The sequence below is a fragment of the Marmota marmota genome, unplaced genomic scaffold (genome assembly GCF_001458135.2).
Source record: "Marmota marmota marmota unplaced genomic scaffold, marMar, whole genome shotgun sequence".
NCBI lineage: Eukaryota > Metazoa > Chordata > Mammalia > Rodentia > Sciuridae > Marmota > Marmota marmota.
The window spans coordinates 2524091-2547391 of record NW_026000252.1 but is presented as its reverse complement, the minus strand read 5'-3'; the positions used below and the strand labels follow the sequence as shown (position 1 = coordinate 2547391).

Here is a 23301-nt window from a genome sequence, read left to right as displayed (position 1 = left end):
TGTCAAGTCAAGTTTTGTGTTAAAAGGTATCAAGAACACAAAGAAATGATAGCTATATTGAAGTTGGGGCTGTTTTCCCAAACAAAGAAAAACCTCCACACATAATCTGTCAAAAATTCAAGAGTGTTTTGTGGAATTTGACAATTTAGAAGGTTCTTGCCAGGGTCACACATATTTTTTACTTGTTTTCAATTTCTCTTTTTATGTTTTTTACATATTTATAAGTCTTTAAATTATTTTTTGAACAAGACAGGGAGATATGTAAATAGGCAAAAATAAAGCCTTTCATCCCTGACTTGGGTCATAAACCCTTGATTTTATTTTCAGTTTTTAAAAAGTCAATGGATTACTTTATTTTAAAAAACTTTACATTTTGAAATAATTTCATATTTGTAAAAATCTTACGATCGCCCAAAGAAATTCCATATATCCTTCTCCCAGCTGCCCCCATTGTTAACATTCAACCACATTTGCTTTATCATTTTGTGTGTGTGTGTGTGTGTGTGTGTGTGTGTGTGTCTGTGTATACCATCCAAGAATAAATTGCAAACATGAGACTTCATTACCCATAAATGCTTCCGTGTAAATTTCCTAAAGACAACGACATTCTGCATAAACCATATTAGAACCATCAAAATCAGGAACTTAATGTTGATGCAAAATTGCCATCAAATCTGCAGACCCATTCCAATTTTGCCTGTTCCCAATAATCCTTTTTTTGCAGAAGGAAAAGAATAAACAATTTTTTTTCTTGGCCAGGATTTAATCTAGACTTCTGTTACACTTGGTCATTATGTGTCTTTAGTGTCCCCCAATCTGGAAGTCCCTCAGTCTTTCCCTGTCTTTTATCAACTTTAAATTTTTGAAAAGTACTGGTCAGTTATTTTGTAAAATATTCCTTGGTTTGGGTTTAACTGTTGTTTCCTCATGATTAAATTTAGGTTTTGCATTTTGGAAAGAAATACCATGGAAGTGATGCCGTGTTCTCAATGTATCATTTTAGGATGTACATGGTGTTATTTTGTCCCGTTAGTAGCTGTTCACCTTGATCCTTTGGTTAAGGAGGTGTCTACCATGTTTCTGCACTGTACAATTATGTATTTTGTAATTCCATTTACTGATAGTGAGAAACCTGGTTCCTTTTATCCTCAATGTAATTCCTCCTCTATTCTATATGTCACCAGTTTCCTACCTGGCCAGCCACCACTCAGACTGCCTCCTTGGCCCAACCATCTCCTTGGATCTGACCCTGTTGCCCTACTGCCCTGGCTGCCTCTAAGGAAGGAAGGGAAAAAGGGATAAGGTCTAAATTACTCATTTTAAATATTCTTACTTCACACCCATTTCAACCTCTACCTCTAAGCTCCTTTTCTTCTGTTTGATTACAGCTCAAGAATTTCTTATATGCATTAATTTAATGAATATTTATTGAGCTCTGTGCTGGGAAGTGTAAATGCAGAGTAAGTTCATGCCTTCAGGGAGACCAGAATGGTAGAATAAATGGAATTACACTGACCATTCGAGGCTCTGATGAGACCATATTGGGAGCACAGAGTGAGAACATGGGCTGGGATACTGGGATGTTTCCCAGAAAAGGGACCACTGAAGCTGAATTGTGAAGAACATACTTGAGTGGATGTAGGAATCAGGTAGAGGGAAATACGATACAGGCAAGAAGAGACCAAGGCACTATTAAAAGAAATTCCAGTAATTTGGTAATAGGAGAAATGAGGCTGGAAAGGGAAACAGAGGCCCTGTGGTCTTTGAGGATTGGAAGTCTAACTTAAGTGGGTGGAAGCCCTGGGTGTAGACTTAAGCAGGGAGTAAGTGAGGGGTGGAAATTCTAATAAGCATCAACATTTAGGAGTCAGGTTGAAGAACAGATGGTAGCAAGAGAGGTGGGAGGAAAATCTACAGAATATCACTAGATGAAGTGAAGCTAAGGAGGGAGTGGTCTACCAGTTCAGTTAGATGTAAATTGAAAATTTCTCGATGGATCTGATGATTAGGTCCCTGAGAGACTCAGTGTATTTCTAGTGGGTGAATTGAATTGCAGTGGCTTGAATAAACAGGGGTTCAGGATATTTATGTCATTAGCATATGTAGTCTATGTCCAACATCTTCTAACCTCCTTCACCTTTTTTCCCAATACTTGTTCCATTACAGTACAAATTCCTGTTTTTTTCTTGCACCTTCAGTGGCTAGTGCTGTATCTGAAATGGAATAGTTACTCAATAAAATTTTGTTAAAGAATAACCCACACTCTAACCCATAGGGGGAGCTGAAAGAAAATCCCTCCAACCTATAATGGAAGTTGAAAGAGTGTCACTCGAACCTATAGAAGGAGCTGAAAGAAAATTACAAGGGAATGTTAACCTATAGGAGAAGCTGAAAGAAAATCTCCCGGGAAGTATTAACCACAAGCTCTAACCACTAGGAGGAGCATCAAGCCGCGTCTTCCAGACATTCCTGAGGAAAACTTGCATGAGGAGTTTTCGTCAAGGAGTTCCACCCCTAGGTAATATTTATTATTATATACCTAATACTTACCTTCTATCTGGGGCACGTGATATTAGCTTTCCATTTATGATAGTGATATGAAGTTATCTATTAAAATAAATTTAGCAGATAACTCTTTTAAATACATATATTTAAAAAACAGACATAGCAAAGAAAAAGTTGAAGCATCTTAAATGAACAGTGAGTGACAGATATGGCCAAAATCTTAGAAGTAAAATACATGTACGAACTTCGATTGAGGGAAATACTGGAGCCACACTGGTGTATGGAACTGTTGTGAAGAAATGAAAAGCTGTTGAGTCTATGTGGAATGCTCTTTTGGGGCTCCTCTTTAGAGTCTCTCTTTTTGAGATTCTGCTCTTTCCATCTATGAAGTGTGATAAGAGAGGTATCTTTAGCTTCTCAAAAGACGCCTGCTCTTGTTTTCAAAGACAAGAGGGAACTTGGGTGGGGCTCAAGGAAAAGGGGCCTAAGGAGTCTGTCAGGCCTGGTTTGCTTACTTATATCTCTGATGAAAGGAGAGCTAAGGTCAGAACATATCCCTTAGAGAAAGAAGCTTCTAGTCGTGTCTCTGAGGCTTCAACGCAAAAGGAATTTGTATCCAGCTCCCCTAGTTACTACACTGAAATTTGGAGTGACAGCTCAGTGAGGTGTTTATTTGTGGGAATCTGTACTGTAGGCGCTTATCTCCCTCCAGAACCTGTGGGGTCAGGGTTGGAGGAGGAACTTTGGTTATGGGTGGAGGGTTAAGAATTTTAGGATTTGTAATCCTGACCATGTGTGTTTCCTCCTCAGAGACAAAATTAACATTCCATAGTGTTTTCAACTTATTTTCCTTTTTCTCAAGAGTTTTTTTCTTTATTCATTTTTAAATTATGAAAATGAATTAGATTATGAATATGGAGAAAAGCTCATTATAAAAAGTTCAAACCTCATAGATATATTCAAGGTAAAAAGGGAACAGCTCCACTAACCACCTTCTCGTGTTATATTATAGTTTGATTTGTGTAACTTATTATCTTTTTCTGTACATATTGAAACATAATTATAATAGATGCACATGCACATTTTAAAACTTTTTTGTACCGGGGATTAAACCCAGGGGAGCTTCACCACTGAGCCACATCTCCAGTGCTTTTTAAAAAATATTTTATTTAGAGACAGGATCTTGCTAAGTTACTTAGGGCCTCACTGAGTTGCTGAGGCTGGCTTTCAACTCACAATCTTCCTGCCTCAGCCTTCTGAACCATTGGGGTTACAGGTATGTGCCACTTCACTTGATATAAACATTTTTGGAGTGTAACATACATACAAAAAAAATATACAGCTTGAACTAATCACAAATTGGATGTTATATGGAATGTTCTGTGTGACGTAGGTAATGGTTACATGGGTTTATTCAATTTGTGATCATTCTTAGAGAGTGAATGGCTTGGAAATGGGATTGGGGGGTGCTTAAAGAGTTCTAGAATGGGCTGGGGATGTGGCTCAAGTGGTAGCACACTTGCCTAGCATGCGTGAGGCACTGGGTTCGATTCTCAGCACCACATAAAAATAAAATAAAGATATCGTGTCCACCTAAAACTAAAAAATAAATATTAAAAATATATTTAAAAAAGAAAGAGTTCTAGAATGTACTATGTAGACCTGGGACATGTTCAAATAGGTTTATCCAACTTGCAATCTTTCTTGGCAAATGACTGGAAGTGAACATTAGGGGGCGCTTAAAGAGTTCTGGAATGTTCTGTGTAGACCTAGATGATAGTTAAAAAGGTTTATTCAGTTTGTTGAGAGTGACTGGAAGTGAGACTTCAGGGATGGAGGTGGGTTTGGTGGTGTATGCCTGTAATCTCAGTGACTCAGGAGGCTGTGATAGGAGGATCACAAGTTTGAGGCCAGCCCCAGCAACTTAGCAAGGATCTATCTCAAAATAAAAAGATCTGGGGATATAGCTCAGTGGTAAAGGGCCTTTGAGTTCAATCCCCAGTAACCCTTCCCCCTCAAATGTTCAGGAATGTTCTGAGTATTAAATATGTTTATTTAGTTTATAAGTGTCAGTAGAGAATGAATAACTGCAAGAGGGCATTAGGGAGTTCTTTAAGAGTTCTAGAATGTTGTAGGTTAAGCTTGTTGATGATTTATGAGTTTATTTTTAGCAACTGGATAATACTTTCTTTGTGAATATTCCATAATTTAATCTTCAATTGATTGTCATTTATGTTCTTTATTATTTATTAGTATACACAAATAAACATTCCTATATGTTTGTTTGCCCTGAAAGTATTTCTGCAGGAGAGATTCTTAGAAGTGATAAATTTCAAGGTCAAAGGGTATACATTTTACTCATTATTTTCCTTTTGGAAAGTTAAGACAGTATAAAAAATTCTAACAGCAAAATGGGTATACAGGGAAAAGTTAGTTTTCCTCCTATTTTTTTTTTTTTTTTGGTACTGGGCATTGAACTCAGGGGCACTCGACCACTGAACCACATCCCCAGCCCTGTTTTGTGTTTTATTTAGAGACAGGGTCTTACTGAGTTGCTTAGTGCCTCACTTTTGCTGAGAGTGGCTTGGAACTCCCGATCCTCCTGTCTCAGCCTCCCAAGCCACTGAGATTACAGGCGCACACCACTGTGCCTGGCTAGTTTTCCTCCTGTTCTTGACCCCCTCCCAGACCTATCAGATCCTTCCTTGGAAGCAAACAGTGTTATAAGAGTCTGGCAAGTTCTTACAGAGATAGTCTATGCATTGCATATGCAGTTATATATTTTTATAGGCACTGCTGAAAGCCATCTTTCCACCCTACCAAGATTGTACCAATATATAATCTCGCCAGTAGGATATAAGTTTCCTATCCTTTCAAGAGATGATTCAAGGGTTTTGGAAAGATTTGAGAAAAGAACAGATTTTATTTATTCATTCTTTGGAAATACATGCTTCAAAATTCAAAAGATACAGAAGGTCTCCCTCCCCACCTTTATTCCCCAGCAACAATGGCTCCTCTCCCCCAAAGCAATTGTTTTCAGTTCTTGTGCACCCTTACAGAAAAGTTTACATGTGTGAAAAGTCTATATATTCTCTTTCCTAAAATTTTACACGAATGGTAGCATATTTGTGTGAGCTATTACAGCATAACCTCTTCCTAACTTTTTCCCCTCAAAATCACAAGTTACTTAAAATAGCAATTGTGCATTTTTTCTCATGAGTCTGTGGGTAAGCTGGATGGTCCTACTGTTGAGGGCCAGGGTCAGCTGATGATCTCAGCCGATTAGTTGATAAATCATTTGGGGGCTGGTTTGTCTAGAATGACTTCAGCCAGGATTAGCCAGCTCTACTCCATAGGGTCTCAGCCTCCAGCAGTCTAGGCTGAGCTTGTTCTCATTGTGATGTCAGGGTTCCACAAGAACAGAAGAAGCACCACACAAGGCCTCTGGAGGCCTATTCTATTGTCCAAAAGCAAGTCACAAGCTAGCCCAGATTCAAGGGATGCCAGGACTGCAAAGTTTTGGAGGGTTAATTAAGAGGGAAAGAACCAGCGCCATTTACTCCTTCAAATACAATAGGTTTTTCCCTTTTTCCTGTACCTTAATTTTTTTTACCTAATACTGAGCCTTGGAAATTATTTTATAGTTCACAAAGGATTTCTTCAATTTTTTTAAAAAATATTTTTTAGTTGTAGTTGGACACAATACCTTTATTTTTATTTATTTATTTTTATGTGGTGCTGAGGATCGGACTCAGTGCCTCACACATGNGCTTTTTCATATGTGTATATGTATGTATGTGTGTGTGTGTGTGTGTGTGTGTATATATATATATATATATATATATATATAAAATTTTTTTTAATTTAGTTGTAGATGGACACAATACCTTTATTTTATTTGTTTATTTTTATTTGGTGTGGGGGATTGAACCCAGAGCACCTCACACATGCTAGGCCAGTGCTCTACCACTGAGCCACAACCCTGTCCTCTCCATTTCATTTTTTAAATATTTTTTAGTTGTTGATGGACTTTTATTTTCTTTATTTGTTTATATGCAGTGATGAGATTCAAACCCAGTGCCTCACACGTGGTAGGTAAGTGCTCTACCCTGAGCCATAGCCCTAGCCCTCCATTTTATTTTGATAATCTCCTAATGAAGGAAATTTATATTGCTCTCAAGCTTTTGCTTTTGTCTAACAATGTTGTAATTAGTAGCTTTGAACATATGTCAGATAAATTCTAAAAGCAAAAGAACCAGGTCAATGGGTGTGTGTTTATAATGTTGATAGATATTTTCAAATTTAATTTTAATTTTTTATCCTTTTAGTTAGAAACATGTCAAATCTAAGCTGGGTGTGGTGGCACATGCCTATAATCCCAGCGGTCGGGGAGGCTGAGACAGGAGAATTGCGAGTTCAAATCCAGCCTCAGCAAAAGTGAGGAGCTAAGCAACTCAGTGAGACCCTGTCTCTAAATAAAATACAAAATAGGGCTGGGGATGTGGCTCAGTGGTCAAATACCCCTGAGTTCAATCCCCCGTACTCTTTCCCCCAAAACATGTCAAACCTATATAAACGTTGAAAGAATAATATAATAAGCACCCATATATGCTTCATCAAGCTTAAATACTTGTTAATATTTTGCCACATTTATTCTCTTCCCCATATATATCACAATATACATCACATGCTATGTAGGTATACATAGTTTATGTACCATTTGAAATTAAATTGCAGATCAAGACAGTTTTTCAGCTTGTATTGCCTAAAAGCAAGTGTTTGCCTACATAATCACAATATCATTAGCATACCTAATAAATTTAAGATTGACATTCACAGCCTGTATTCATATTGTTCAAATTATCCCAATAATTAATATTCTTTTTTAAAAAAATTTTTGGGGGTGTAGTGAGTATTGAGCCCAGAGGTGCTCTATCATTGAGCTACATTTCCAGTTCTTTTTGTTTTTAGACAGGGTCTCTCTGAATTGTCCAGGCTGATCTGGAATTTGCAATCCTGCAGTTTTAGCCTCCCAGGTTACTGGGATTACAGGTGTGAGCCACTATACCTGGCTGCCCCAATAATTTTTTTTTTTTGTACTGGCAGTTGAACCCAGGCCATTGAGATGATCACTGTCCTTTTTATTTTTTATTTCAAGGCAGGGTCTCGTTAAGCTGCTGAGGGTCTCACTAATTGCTGAGTCTGGCTTCACACTTGTGATCCTCCTGTCTCAGCTTTCCAAATTGCTGGGATTACAGATATGCACCATTGCACCTGGCTGTCCCAGTAATTTTCTTTATGCCTTTTTTTTTAAATTGAGGAGCCAAAATTCGGGATCAAAGTCATACAAGTACATTTACTTACCATGTGTCCAGTTTTATTTTATACAGAACAGATTCCTACTTTTTTCTCCCATCTTTCATGAAGTAATCATTTTCAAGAGTCTGGGCCAGTTGTCTTGTGTAATATCCTGTAATTTGGATTTGTCACATTGTTTTCATCATGATTAGAGTCAAGTTAAACACTTTTGGCAAGAATACCGCATTGGTGATTCCCATTGCATCACATCAGGAGGTTAATTTGTCCCAATTGTGATGCCAAGTTTGATCACTTAGTTAAGGTGGTATCCTCCAGATTTTTATTGTAAGGGTATCCTTTCTCTCTTTGTAATTAGTATCATAGTAATGTTAGAAAGTTATTGTTACTGTATAAGTGTCCTGTTGCCCAATAAGTTTCACCCATTTTACATTTTGACCCCCTACCTGAATCTTTTTTTTTTTTTTTAAGATGGTGGTATTTTCTTAGTTCTGTCATTCCTTCCACATTTACTAGGTAACACTTTTCCATTAAGAAAGATGACCCCCATCTTTTTCCATATCACTTCAAATTTATAAAAATTATTCAACCAGGTTAAAACATTGATTTATTGTGCTATAACACATTGAATGATGTACTGGTGCATGAATAGACAGACCAATGGAATAAATCTGAAAGTTCAGAAATAGTCTCAAGTATATATGAAAAGTTAATATGTAATAAACGTATACCCAAATCATTTGACAAAGATGAACTTTTTAGTAGGGTGGTAACTGGAATTGAACTCAGGAACAGTCAAACACTGAACCACATTCCAAGCCCTATTTTCTATTTATTTAGAGACAGAGTCTCACTGAGTTACTTAGTGCCTCGCCATTGCTGAGACTGGCTTTGAACTTGCCATCCTCCTGTCTTAGCCTCCTGAGTGGCTAGGATTTCAGGCATGTGCTACTGTGCCCGGCAAAGGTGAACTTTTTTTTTAATATTTATTTTTTTTAGTTATAGGTGGGCCCAAGACTTTTATTTTAAGTGGTGCTGAGGATCGAACCCAGTGCCTCACACATGCTAGGCAAGAGCTCTATCTCTGAGCCACAACCCCAGCCCAATGATGAACTTTTTTTTAATATTTATTTTTTAGAAGTAGTTATTTTGTTTATTTATTTTTATGTGGTGCTGAGGATCGAACCCAGGGCCTCTAATGTGCTAGACTAGCACTCTATTGCTGAGCCACAATCCCAGCCCTCTAATGATGAACTTTTTTTAAAAAAACATAGTAGAAGCTCTTTTTTAATATTTATTTTTTAGTTTTAGGTGGACACAATATCTTTATTTTATTTTTATGTGGTGTTGAGGATCAAACCCAGTGCCTCGTGCATGCCAGGTGGGTGCGCTACCACTTGAGCCACATCCCCAGCCCTAATGATGAGCTTTTTAATGGATGCTATTAGGATAATTGGATAGTCATTTGTATTATTTGGTGTTCCATACTTCACATCATACCCTGAAATGGATCCTAAAATGGTTATGCATGTAAAAATGAGAATTATATAAATCCTAGGAGAAAATTTAAATTAATTTCTTTATTTTATTATTTAAAAAAATTTCAGTTATTGATGGACCTTTATTATATGTGGTGCTGAGAATTGAACCCAGTGCCTCACACATGCTAGAGAAGTGCTCTACCACCGAGCCACAACCCCAGCCCAATTAATTTCTTATAAAAGTATACAAATCACTTAAATTAAGTACATAGGGGCTGGGGTTGTGGCTCAGTGGTAGAGCGCTTGCCTAGCATGCATGAGGCACTAGGTTCAATCCCTGCCACCCTATAAATAATAAATAAAATAAAAGTGTTGTGTCCATCTACAACTAAAAACAGTATTTTTAAAAACCCACTCCACATAATAAGAAATGTGAATATATTTTAAGCACAGTAACTTTGACCATCTGGATCACTCAGGAGGATGGGCAGTGTCAAATTAGGTTGTCCCATTAGGCACTTCTGAATCTCCCTAGGTGTCCCTTTTATGGCCCTTATGCTACTTATAATTATAGTATTTGTTAAATGTCTGTCTTCAATATTACATTATCATATGTATGAGGAGTAACCAAGACTACCGTGTTCATGCTAGTATCCCCTGCTTTGTGTACAAAATGACTGCTCAATTAACATTTGCAGAATGAATGATTAAATTACTGTCTCTTTACATTCACCAATGCAACTTGCCACTTAAGAGTTGAATAAATGAATGAATGAATAACATGGAGGCAAGGAGTCGTCTAGATTCAGATTTCTTTACTTCCACCTCCTTCGCTACTCTTAATTCTTGTCCAGTTTCCATACCACAATCTCTCTCCTAGTTTTCTTTCCTAATTTTATTTTGTTTCTGTTTGTTAACTAAAGTAAAACTTTCAGCAAAGCCCGTATGCATAAAATTTATACCTAGATCAAAACTTGAGGTGCAAGTTTCAAAATGAAATTAGATGTTTGCATATAAATTGCTTGAAAATGTCTTGCTTTCTTATCTTATTCTATATGTGTCTTACGCACCAAAACAAGAACATGGAGAAATAATTTATCATTAAAATCATTCCAACATTTGTTTTCTATTATTGCTAAAACTACTTCCTAGGATTTCATTGCAAACCTACAGTATTTTAGCTTCACTTTTGTGAATTAACTTGGAACTCTTTTATAACTTTGTTTCTTTAAGAAAATGCATCGTAGACACCAGTAAATGTTTGAAATAGGACGCACTTTGTGAATTGGGAGACTGTGTGTTTATGAGTGCCTGTTGATTGGAATTGTTATTGAGCCTGTAAGCAATTGTTTTTTTTTTTTTTTTTTTACCACTAGAAATTCCTGATGTTTTTCTGTTACAATTAATTTTCCACATATAGAGTAAGCCGATTTTATATGTTGATTTTTTGACATCAGAAGTTACATGAGTTACTTGATTTCATAAGCCGAGTGAAAACATGCCTTTCCCTAGACCGTCATTATAAAAGGAGGCTCTGGGTAGTATATCCTGTTTTCCCAAATACTGTAATTATAAATTGGTCCAATAAACATTACTTTGAAATTTTGCTCAGTTGAAAGGCACCATGGAAAAATCACATGTATTAGAGCATGTTGAATCTGCAACATATTTTGGAGTTTCAATAGCCTATATAACATTTTATAGAGTCCCCCACCACCATGGCTTTGATAAATGTTGAGTACAAATTTGAATTGGGACAACTAAGTTTGGGTCAAAATTTAGGTAGCAATCTTTGAATAACTTATTATAAAAGCACTATATATGCCAATTGAAGAATATATGAAAAGTAATGGAAGATAGAAAAAAAGAACAGTTTTAAAGTGAAAATAAAAATCAACATAATTACACCAGGCAGAGACAGCTGTGTGTTTGTGGAATTTTCTACATAATTAAGCATATACTCAATATGCAATATTTCCTTCTTTGCAAAGCACATAAATATTCAGAATATTATTTTAAGAAGTACATTGCCATTCAAGGCATTTAAGTTTTGTGGGTTAGCACAGTACTAAGATGAATGGTTTGAGAATTCTGAGTCTCGAAATCAAGTCATAAGAAGCCCTGTTCCAGTTACCTGCAGATGTCAGTGTGGATCTGAGTGTGAGTCAACAGTTTGTTCCAGGATGTGGTGGGACAGTTGAAGTCTAGTCGTGAAACAGTGGTTGATTTTTCATTTTTATTTTTTTGAACCAGTCGTTTATTAAACAAACACCAGTTCCTAATTAGACGAGAAATATGAGCTGTAAAAGCCTTAAGTGTCTGAGATTTCTTTTCACAAAACTTAAGTAATCATGGACAAATTCTCTAATTACACGGTTCACACAAGATTATGTCCCCTCGTTCCCAGCCCTGATTATTTGACCAGCCTTCCTTCGATGAGTTATAGTGCTAGAGAAGTGGTGTTAAAATTGTTGTACTCACTAAATTTCACCTCAACCCAGATAGCAAGTCTAAGAGTTCCATTATGAGCTGGGTTGGTGTACTTTCTGCTGTTATCATAATTAAACACAAAGTTGGAAAATGATAATCCAACTCCAAAAGAGCATCATTTATGCCATTTCTTGCTTCTCCTCCTTTCTTTTCTACAGGATTCTCTTTTCCTCCAATTTTGCAACAAAAAAGTCAAAATGTTCGTCATGCTAGGAAACTGTCAGAGACTTGCAGTGCCTCATTATGTCAAAACACCGATGTTTCCTGGGCCACCACACGAATCTACCATCTGTTTCATGAGCTCACAAGCTTCCTCAACTATAATTTGCTATATATATTGGTACATAAATTGTTGGTAGCTTATGTTTACCCAGTAACAGAATCTGTTTGGCAGAATGGTATGGGAAAGGCGTCTTTGTGGAGAAAGATTTTCTTTTTCTTTTTTTCTCTCTCTCTTTCTTTCTTTCTTTCTTTTAAACAGCAGTTTCACTCCAGTCTCTTTCTCTTTTTTAAAAATATTTTTATTTTATTTATTTATTTATATATAGGGCTGAGGATTGAACCCAGTGCCTCATGTGTGAGGGGCAAGTGCTCTACCACTGAGCTATAGCCCCAGCCCCTTCTTTTTCTTTCTTAAAGAAAACTCTTTTCTTTCTTTTTTTTTTTTATCTACAATTGTTTTTCTTCAAATGTAGAAAAAGTGATGTGCTAGCCCCAATAATCTGCCTTTTATATTATTTTAATTCAAATTGCCTAGTAAGTAGTTCTCGCTTTGGGAGTTATTTTTGCTATGCTGGTTATCTCCGTACATAACCAAATGCCCTCTTAAATTTGTTTTTCTTTTATAAGCAAACTTCGTACAAATCACTGTGAAAAACTGCCTTGACCTTGTAGCTGTAAAAGATCACAGCGTTTTGGGACTTCCCACATCTGTCTAATGTAAATTTCTGCTGTTTTTCCAGTGTTCTTAGTGTCACTTACGGGTTTTGAATGTTGAATTTACATTTCAAGAACATTGGTCAGGGCCTGGCGTTCTTGAACTGTAACAGAATCAAACCTCCTGCACGTTGCCTTGTTAGCATGACTTTAATTTTCATGTAGCTGAATGAGCTATATATTTCTACCTACCCACTTTCTTGTCTTTCTAATCAGCCGACCAATGTGTATGCTGAAAGTCACCCCCCCCCCAAAAAAAAGGTAGAAAATTCTGACTTCCCTTCCCATTAGTTCTAGACATCATATACTGTTAGAGGCTGTAGTGTACTTCATGTGTAGGCTTTGAGAAGGGAAGGAGACTGTCGTTCTGTCACCTTCCTTCATGTAACACCAAAGTGTAATTTATGCAGGCTTATTGCATGATTTTTTTTTAAGGTACCAGGGATTGTACTCAGGGGCACTCGACCACTGAGCCACATCCCCAGCCCTATTTTATATTTTATTGAGAGACGGGGTCTCACTCCATTGCTTAGTTCATTGCCTTTGCTGAGGCTGGCTTTAGACTCGCCATTCTCCTGTGTCAGCCTCCTGAGCTGCTGGGATTACAGACGTGTGCCACCATGCTCAGCTATTGCATGATATTTTGCCTTTGTGAAAGTGACTGGTTTTCCATTATGGTCTACATCTATTGCATAGGTTTCTATAAAGAAGCAGTGCAGGGATTATTAACCCACTCCCCACTCTGAAACAAAAAGAGAAGAGATGAAAAGGAAAAGAACTTCTATGTTGTGCTGGAGTTGTAGCTCAGTGGTAGAGCACTTCACTAGCACATGTGAGGCAGTGAGTTCAATCCTGAGCACCACATAAAAATAAATAAATGTATTGTGTCTTAGCTACAACTAATAAATAAATAGATAGATTGATGATAGTTAAAAAGAACTTCTACGTCATCCTGAGATTTTTTGTTTGTTTGTTTTTGGTACTAGGGATTAAACCCAGGGGTGCTTAACTACTGAGCCACATTCCCAGTCCTTTTTATTTTTTTTTTTATTTCAAGACAGGGTCTCACTAATTGCTGAGGCCTGCTTGAAGTTGCGATCCTCCTGCCTTAGCTTCCTGATCTGTGGGCTTTCCAAGCATGTGCTACCATGCCCGGCTTTCATCCTGAGACTTTAAAACTTGTTTTAAGATTAAGGCAGCCGCTGGGCCTGGTGGTGCACGCCTGTAATCCCAGCACATCGGGAGGCTGAGGCGGGAGGATTGTGAGTTCAAAGGGAGCCTTAGCAACTCAGAGAGGCACTTAGCAATGCAGCGAGACTCTGTCTTTAAGTAAAATATTTAAAAAGTGCTGGGGATGTGGCTCAGTGGTTAAATGCCCCTGTATTTAATCTCTGGTACCCCTCCCTGCAAAAAGAAAAAATTATGGCAGGATTATTATATATGCAGAGTTCCTTTGGCCACACCATCCCATCTTTCATTTTGTAGTCTTTGTTACCACCTCCCCAAGTCCCCAGGTCTCGTGCAGGTCTCTCTCTCCCTCACAATACAGACTCTTAGGGGTGGACAGATTGCTTCTTCTGGAATTAAATGGCCTCTACTGTGTTGCAAAACATAGGCATTAGCTGGGATGGGGAAACAGATTTCTTTGTGTCCCTAGGGGCATTGATAATAGAATCATCTTTTTCTTGGTTGGTACTCTTGAAGCAATGCCAGTCATGTAGGTCAATTAGCAGCTTTAGCTATGAGATTGAGACCAATTTTCTTTCTTTTATTTTTCTTTTCATTACTCTCAATTGTCTTCTTTTGAGACCCATTTTCATAGAGCAGGTAGATAAAGGCAAAAGAGAGAAGGTCAAACCATCAGAGGAGGGCTGGCAGAGGACTGGGATTTGGGCACAGAAGGGAAAAGTAGGATCAAAGATCCTGGAATAGTGAATGATCAAGGAGGAAAACGTTATCATACTAAACCAGCACTTCTTCAGCAATGGTGATATGCCAGGGACAAGAAGTGGGTGGAACAGGTCAGAGGAGGAATTTTAGGAGTTTGATGACTGAAAAAAAAAATGGTATAGGATGCCCCAGAAGTCTTTGGTGACTATTTCTGTATAGAAGTTAAGGAGGTGCAATGGCATATACCTGTAACTCCAGCAGTTCAGGAGGCTGAGGGAGGAGGATTACAAGTTCAAAGCCAGCTCAGCAGAACTCAGTAAGACCCTGTCTCAAAATAAAACATTGAAGAGGACCAAGAAAGGAATGTAGTACTCATTCTGAAAGTTTCGTGGCATTCAAAAAACTGGCAGCTAGAGAAGTAGGAGTGTCCCTTGTAAAACAGTCGTCAATGTTGCTACTGTCATTGTGGATAATGCATTTGTCTGCCTGATATTGAGTAGATACTGACATGGGAAAAAAATCAGAGGACTCCCCTGAGCAGTGCTCAAACAGAACTTTCTGTGATGATAGTAATGTTGTCCATTTGTGATGTCCCATGAAGTAGCCACTAGCCACACATGACTGTTGAAAACTTGAAATGTGGCTAGTGTGATTAAGAAACTGAATTTTTAGTTTAATTTAAATTCTTTCCCATGTAAGCAGCCACACATGGCTAGTGGCTATTATAATAGGATATCACAGGTCTATAGGGAGGGGTAAATGTGGGAGTGAGAAAGTGAGAAGGGAAGAAATATAGAGCAGAGTGGGAGATGATAATTTAGGGAGTAGTCAGGGGAAAAAAAAAAAAAACTTCATCTGGTAAGAAAGGCTTTCACATCTCCAGTAGCTAAATACTATCAGTTTTTCAACAACCAAATTGTCAAGTTTGGAGGAAGATTTGGGTACCTGAGGAGAGAGATTGGAATACTTAAAAGTATAAGGGATGACTGGGCAGTGGTGGGAGCCCAGCCACAGTTGTCAATATCAGTGTGTAGTGTGCCAAGTCTAAGGGGCCTGACATGGGTCTAATTAGTACTAGGCCAAATGGGTGTGATTCCATAGAATGTCCTTTCTAGAGCCAGGTGCAATGGCATATACCTGTAATTCCAGCAGCTCAGGAGGCTGAGGGAGGGGGATTACAAGTTCAAAGCCAGTTCAGCAAAACTTAGTAAGACCCTGTCTCAAAATAAAACATAAAAGGTTTGGGGATGTGGCTCAGTGGTTGAGTGCCCTGGATTCAATCCCTGGTACCAAAAAATTAAAAAAATTAGTTTCTGAAATAAAATAATAATAATAAAACTAAAATTAGTTTATTATGCTGTCTAAGCTTAGAAAGTTATGTTTAAGTTTATCCCAAGAGCTTTGTTACTCTACCTTAAATATTTCTTGGTAAATTCCATTTTTTTTCTGGTAAATTAAGCCTTGATACTGTACAGTATATTTGAAGGAATCTCACCAGACAGGTTGGGCCCCTTCTGCCTGGGTGATATTTGGTTAGGGTGATCTGCCAGATTCCACTGCTTGCTCTCCTTTTGATGTCAAAGCTGTGGGGCAACTCACCCACCCATCTCTGGTGGTGGCAGTAGAAGTGGAGGGGGGCTTCCTTCTAGCTATAAAAATCATAGCATTGTATAAAACCATTGCTATTTCACTAGCACAGTTTCCAGATGTTCTGTGGGTGGGAGGTAGGGTCAGGAGATGCTTATTGCAATATAGACCCTATCTGTAGAGAAGAAGAAAATAAAAGAGATGAGCATATAGGAATGGAAATTGATCAACTAGGATTTTTCTGTATGTTTCAAAGAATTAGGAACTAAAGAAGTTTATTTTTTTAAACTCCAGGTGTTAGACAATTTAAAATCTTGATTGTTTTAAATGGAAATATCTCGTTAAACTTAAAATTTTAACTTCCAAAAAAAGTACATCCTTTGGCTGACTAGATAATCCTGTGGACATTTCCCTGTAAGGCTTTGATTTCTTGTTTTCATTGCAGTCTAACACCCCTGGAAGAGGCTGATTTGTGTCCAAAGCTCATGATGAACAACCCTGATTAGAACTCTTCCTCTGACGTTAAGATTTAAACTGAAGCTGAGTGCAGTGGAGTATCCCTGTAGTCCCAGCTCCTTGAGAGGCTGAGAAAGGAAGATCGATCGCTTGAGCCCAGAAGTTCAAGACCAGCCTTGTCAACATAGTGAGATTCTGACTCAAAAAAAATATATTAAATTGAACCCAATGTTGTCTCATTTTATATATTCCAGTGGTCAACAAAAGGGCAACACAACCATTCTTGATAGTTCTAGTTAGGACTTTAAAGAGAAATCAAACAGATGTTGGATCCTCAACTTGCAATATCAGACCTAGGGAACTGACTAGTCAATTGTTTCATCTGTCAAAAAACATGATCTGGGCCGGGTGTGGTGGCACACACCTGTAATCTCAGTGGCTTGGGAGGCTGAGGCAGGAGGCAGGAGGCAGGAGGATCGAGGGTTCAGAGCCAGCCTTAGCAACTTACCAAGGCCCTAAGCAACTCATTGAGATCCTGTCTCTAAATAAAACACAAAATAGGACTGAGGATATGGCTCAGTGGTTAAGGACCCCTGGGTTCAATCCCCAATACCCCCCCCCAAAAAAAAATTGATCTGTACTAGGCATGGTGGTGCAAACCTGTAATCCCAGTGGCTCTGGTGGCCAAGGCAGGAGGATGGCAGGTTCAAAGTCAGCCTCAGCAACTTATTGAGCCCCTAAGCAATTCAGTGAGACCCTGTCTTCAAAATTTAAAAAATAAATAAAGGGCTGAGGATATGGCTCAGTGGTTAAGTGCCCCCCTGGGTTTAATCCCCAGTATACACAGACAGGCAGACACACACACACACATACACACACACACACACACACACACAAATAAAGGTGATCTGCTATAAGATACCAAGGTGTTTCCCCATTTAAGCCCTGATACTGGGATAATTCAGCCTGTTTGAGTAACCAAACAGGTTACTACAACCAAAGAAAGCCTAACATTGGTGATGAGTTGGAGCAAGGACAGGAGATTCAAAAGTAGTGTGAGATATTTGTCTAGAAGAGTGACTAGAACCTGTTCCCCAAAACACAAAAGATACATGTGATTGCACAGAAAGAATCTGGGACCAGTGGCTTCAGCCAATTTTGTTAGTCATTGACTGGATCATCTTGGCCTTAAACTCTCTTAAAACCCTTAGTTTTTCTAGAAAACGGAGATGGTGTTACCTGCTGCACTGGCTTCCTCAGAGGGATTCTTGCCTGATGGGAGACCATACTTAATGAAGTCCTTTCCCACTCTTAAGATTCTATGACTTTTTGGTAGTAAATGTGAAAGTGCTTTGAAAAGTGCTAAGTGGTATAAAATGTAACATCTGTGTCATTATCATTGTTATAAATGCCTCTTGTGGATTTCCAGAGGCTGATATTCTCCCTACATCTGCTAAGCGGGCCCACCCCATAGCAAGTTTCCTGACTTCCAGGCCAGGGTTCTCTTCCTGACCTTATAATGTCGCTTTTAAAAATTAATAAGCTGAGTGACCAGCAGAGAACTTCCCAAGGAGGGCCCTGCTATTTCCCCTCCCACAGACATTTATTTTCTCTTCCTTGGCAGAGTATAAACTTCACTACAAGCCACTGAAGAAAATAATGTTTTCTGTTAAAATCACTAAGCTCAGTGACCAGGCAGCTCAAAATATAGCGGAGTGTTTCCCAGGGAGGTCAGGTCCCCACCATCCCCACCCCCATCCAAATTTATCTTCCCTTCCCCAGCAGAATGCAAGCTGCCATATAAACCACTAGGCCCATGCTATTTTGACCTTCTGGATAGGACAACTTTAGCCACAGGAAGCCAGTAGCTGAACAGGACACTCTTGGTGCAGATTGGCCATAGGTTAATGACGGGTTTCATTTCTCTCTAGATGGTCAGTGGTGTTCCACCCCACCTCTCGCAGAATATGTCATTGCCCTGAGTGAAAGGGCCCAAGGGCAGTGCTTAGAAATGAGTTTAAGCTGTTATACATCAACCAAGGATAAAGTCCTCTGCTTCTGTCACACACCATTCCCTCTGACTTAGCATATACTGCCTTGGGTTGTTTGTATTTTTTCCAGAACACCAGCATATGGCATGGATCCCTTCGTACAACCCTTGTAGCCCCTTGAACATTGAGCAAAATGTTCTGTACACAATATTCACATGATTTGAAAAACAAATTCCAAGTAATGTAGAAAATACGATCTTTTGAAGTATTTACAGTCCAAAAGAAATTATACTGATACAAATCCAAGAAACTTGGATGTCTGCTTGCTTCCACCCTTTCACCTCGAATGATGCAGATTGGTTTAACAGCCCACCATGTCTCAGTAACGTTAATGTATGGTTACCTTTGGCAGTGTTGATGCTGGGACCTACGTCGAGTGCAATTTGGGCATTAGTTAGCTTTGCCAATGATTGTGATATATCATCTATAATATATGATATGTGATATGGCCAGTGGAGTCAAACAAGTCACTCAGAGAGTGAGTTATTGGCTTTCTGGACAGAAAAGGTGTTGGGTCAAGTCCAAAAACAGCATTGAATTTTCCTACTCTGTAAACAGCAAGAAAAATGAGGGCCAAGGTGACCACAATCCTATCTAGCTTCTACATCTGCATTTACCGAGATGTTTTTAAAGTCCTTGATGTTAACTCCAAAAAAGCAGTAAAAATGGACCAAAAGCAGAAAGATGTAAAGGGTGCCTTCCTGTCTCTAGGGACAATTAGGCAACCAGCCAGCCTGGCCAGCTGAGAGAGAACAAGGCAACCTGCCCGGGAGACAAAGCCGAGGTCAGGCAAAGAACTGAAACTATTCTGCAAGAGGGATGGGGGTTTGAAAAATTAAAAACAGGTCAAGAAGTAAGCCAAGGGTGGGAAACAAACCCTGAGCTGCAGGCCTTTGGATGTACATGTTACAGATCAGGGTGTCACACTGAGCTCTGCAAGTAGTGTGTCAGCCTGCATCAAGGTATGTTGTCCTCAGCCTTAGCTTGGATGCATTTTCCATTCTCAGGCTGATTCACTTTGAATTCAACAAAACAGTAGAGGTCTGGGGGGAGGACAGATTTTAGGGCCTCTTTACCTCCCTATGAAAACTGATGCTAGTGTTTTTTAACCCAGCACCTTCAAACAAAGGGAGAGCATGTTAGCTTCCTTCTGGGAAAGGAAGGAACAGAGCTCAGGGTGGTTTGGGTCATGCTTGCTACTGAGGCATTAATCAGGGTCCTGACATAACTGGAAAGGGCTGGTTTCCTATTCATGTATAGAATCATAAAGGGGGCACAACATTCAAACAAAAGGCCAAGGAAACCTCTCCCAAAGATCGTATCAACTGAAGTTATGGACCAAGGAGTCTGGCCAGACGGAAAGCCCATTTTAGAAAAGGACCCTGTTTTTCCAGGCATTCCTGTTACTCCGGATATGACTATAGTTTCAAAGAGGTCACTGGAGTAGACCTTAACTTCAAATGGTCCTTGGGGAGTGGCCAGTTATTCATGGTAAGGCTATTTTTCATTATCTCTAGCAGTAAGGAGCCACAGATATCCTATGCTTAAGATGGTGGCCATTGTGGTTTGATAGCTCCCCATCCATTTTTCCCTCTCAGGTTGTTTAGCCAAAGTATGGTTTGAAGAATTACTTCCAGATCCAGTGGGTGGAGCCTAATGAGTGTGAGCCAGTCTTAAATAATCTTGTGCCCCTGGATGTTACAGAGATACCAGTCTATGAGGATTAGCTTGGGAATGGGCATATGACCCAGTTCATATCAATGAAAGATGAGGGAAAGTTTCCTGATCATTAAGAAAAAAGGTCCCTCCATGTCATGTCATATATGGATGAGGTCTGAAACTGCTACAGACCTCATTCAGACTTTAGGGTAAAGTCAACTCAGGGAGCAGGTCAGGATGAGGAAGAGAGTGGAGACAAGAAGCTGACGCTACAATCCTGTGTCCACCTGCCTTTGAACTTCCAGTTTTGTGAATCAAACACTTTCTTATTTGGGGAGGTGGATGCTGATAATAAAGACTGGTTATTCACTAAGACAGGAACTCGGAGATCATCCAGTGGGGACTCAGGGACTGAAAAAACAAACTTGACTCAGAAGAGACTAATGCAGAGCACTGATGGTTCACTAACAAGGAGCGTATACCTTTCCAGTACCTGAAATGTTTATGTCCTCTTAACTTCCATTCCTAGTACTCAAGTGCCTGTAAAGCCGAACTGGAAGTATTAATACAAGTAATAGCAAAAATAGTAATAATAGTCTGATGTGCCCAAAGTCACATAGCTAGTAAATTGAATCCTTACCACAGTCCAGTGGTAAGTATTATTATACCCATTTTACAGCAGTAGCAACTGAGGCTTGGAGAAGTGAAACAAAGCTACTTGGATAATAAGTGATGGGGTTACTGGGTATGATTCTGGGATAACTACTATCTTTCAAGGAATCATAATCAAGGGAGAGGAAAAAGGGTAGCACCTGGGTTGTTTCCCCTGTCTGCATCTTAAATATTTAAATATGCCTTTGTGATGACCAGAGAACTCAGGGCCACTTCCTTAAACAATGCTCTACACTTACCTACAACTTTCTACAATCCACATCTTATTCAGTATTCACTCAGTCAGGATGAGGGAAAACTTTATTCCCTGCCATACAACATCCAGATAACTGATTTTACGTTGCTTAGCCTTTTAAGTTGATCCCTTATACTTGAGATTTTTGAAACCATTCTCAGTCTCTTGCTGATTTTGAGGGAGAACCTTGGACTTTTTTTTTTGTGCACTCTACCAACTGAGAACCCTATATTAATAGCATCTAGGGTTGGAGTTTTGTCTTGTTTTAACATCAGTTTCAGAAAATGACATTGGCTGGCCTTGTCCTAACATCCCAGAAGTCTACTTTATGTGTATTCAGTAGACCTCTCCTCACTGTTTTCACAATGACATGGTATCAAATTGCCCGTTTTTGCCCGAATCATACATCATTGCAATAAATGTTGTTTTCTTTTCTTTGTTTCTTCTTTTTTTTTTTTAATGGGGAATGAACTCAGGGGTACTTAACCACTGAGCCACATCCCCAGCCCTTTTTTTTTCTTATTTATTTATTTTTTATGTGGTGCTGAGGATTGAACCCAGTGCCTCACACGTGCTAGGCAAGCACTCTACCGCTGAGCCACAACCCCAGCACCCCCAACCCTTTTTATATTTTATTTAGAGACTAAGTTGCTTAGGGCCTCACTAAGTTTCATGATCCTCCTGCCTCAGTGTCCTGAGCCGCTGGGATTACAGCCATGCACCACCACACCCAATCTCTTGGTTTTTTATTATGTCTTGATTTTCTAACTAGATGGTTTTCCTTGTTTCATGTTAGAGTCTTTGCTCCCTCAACAAAATGGCAAGCTTCTTGCAGGCTTCGACTGTGTTTTCTGCTTCCTACATGTTCCCTACAGCTCCAAACCGAGTGTTGAGCGCATAGTAAACTTACAATAAATGCTGATGGAATTGAATTATGAACTATTGTCTCATGTTCAGCCTTTCCTCCAGGGCTTTCAGTTAGAACATTTGGCTGAAATGCCATACAGAGAAAACTGAATTAGGGAAAAAACATGCAATGTATGTTAGAGTCAAGGTTTCAGGCTGAGCTTTGCACATTACCTAATGTTTTGACTTCTTGTCAAGTCAGTTATTATCTGGTCTCACAAACATTGCCTAACTTTTTGTATCTTTTAAGTGGAAATTTTCTTCTCTTTGCTCCCAAATTTCACCTTCCCCCCCCCCTCAAATCTTAGAGTTGTACTTTTTCGTCTTCTGAAGAAGGTGCTGTATAGCCAACCTTGAGTGACCTAATTTGGAACATGTGCCATATCACTTCTGTCTTCACGTTTCTTTGCCTTTTCTTTCTTTTTTACATTAACAGTTGCATGTAGATGACAAGAGCTCAAGGGTGACAACAGAAATAGGAGGCCCAGCACTGGCTGTCTTTGTTGCTCACACTCTTAAGGGGAAAAAAAGGGCATTCATACAGAATGAAGCACGCACATGAGAGGATTCTGGTACAGGAGGGGACTAGAAGAGTCATCAATTTTAACCTAATTTACCCCTTAAGGAAATCAGCACTAAAGCCATTGCCAAAACTTTGCTTCTTCCTAATTTGGACTTCAAAACCTCTCACAGTTGAAAGAGAAGGCCACTGTTGTCTTCTTTACTTTGTACACTGTGTCCCAGACATTGTGTGGCACAGTTCTGTGTTCCTAGGGCCTGAGCAGGGCCAGTGGGGAAGATCTGACCCCATCATGGAGGAAACAGTAGTCCTGACTGCCTGTCTTCAGTCATGAGGTCTCCTTGCACTTAAATTTCAATAACTAGATTCGGGTAGCAATGGCCCCCTTCAAATAGACATCCATGAGAACTGACTGCGTGAGGGTGGAAAAAGGCCCTTCCCCACTGCCCTGGCTCCCACCCTGGGCCTCTCTGCACCTGTGACTGTTTGAAATCTGCACCCTGCCAGCTTTGTTCCTCAGTAATCCCTGCTGAGGGAATTTGGGCCTGTTCTCCATAGCCACTTCCATCTGCGCTTGGCTTTCGTCTTGAGTCCACA

General features: G+C 39.2%; 1 protein-coding gene across 9 annotated transcripts in view; it reads left to right on the top strand.

The window, feature by feature from the left end:
• Positions 1-16890, top strand: part of Pabir2 (PABIR family member 2) — a 40162-nt gene extending 23272 nt beyond the window's left edge. For 4 of the 9 annotated variants that reach the window (XM_048796586.1, XM_048796582.1, XM_048796581.1 and 1 more), the window contains 3 exons: positions 2438-2518; positions 6565-6600; positions 16651-16890. In XM_048796586.1, coding sequence (XP_048652543.1) covers positions 2438-2518; positions 6565-6600; positions 16651-16711 — 178 coding nt within the window. In that variant the 3' untranslated portion in view covers positions 16712-16890. The other 5 variants (XR_007344837.1, XM_015506157.2, XM_048796585.1 and 2 more) reach the window with 5 other exon arrangements.
• The last annotated feature ends 6411 nt before the right edge of the window (positions 16891-23301 follow it).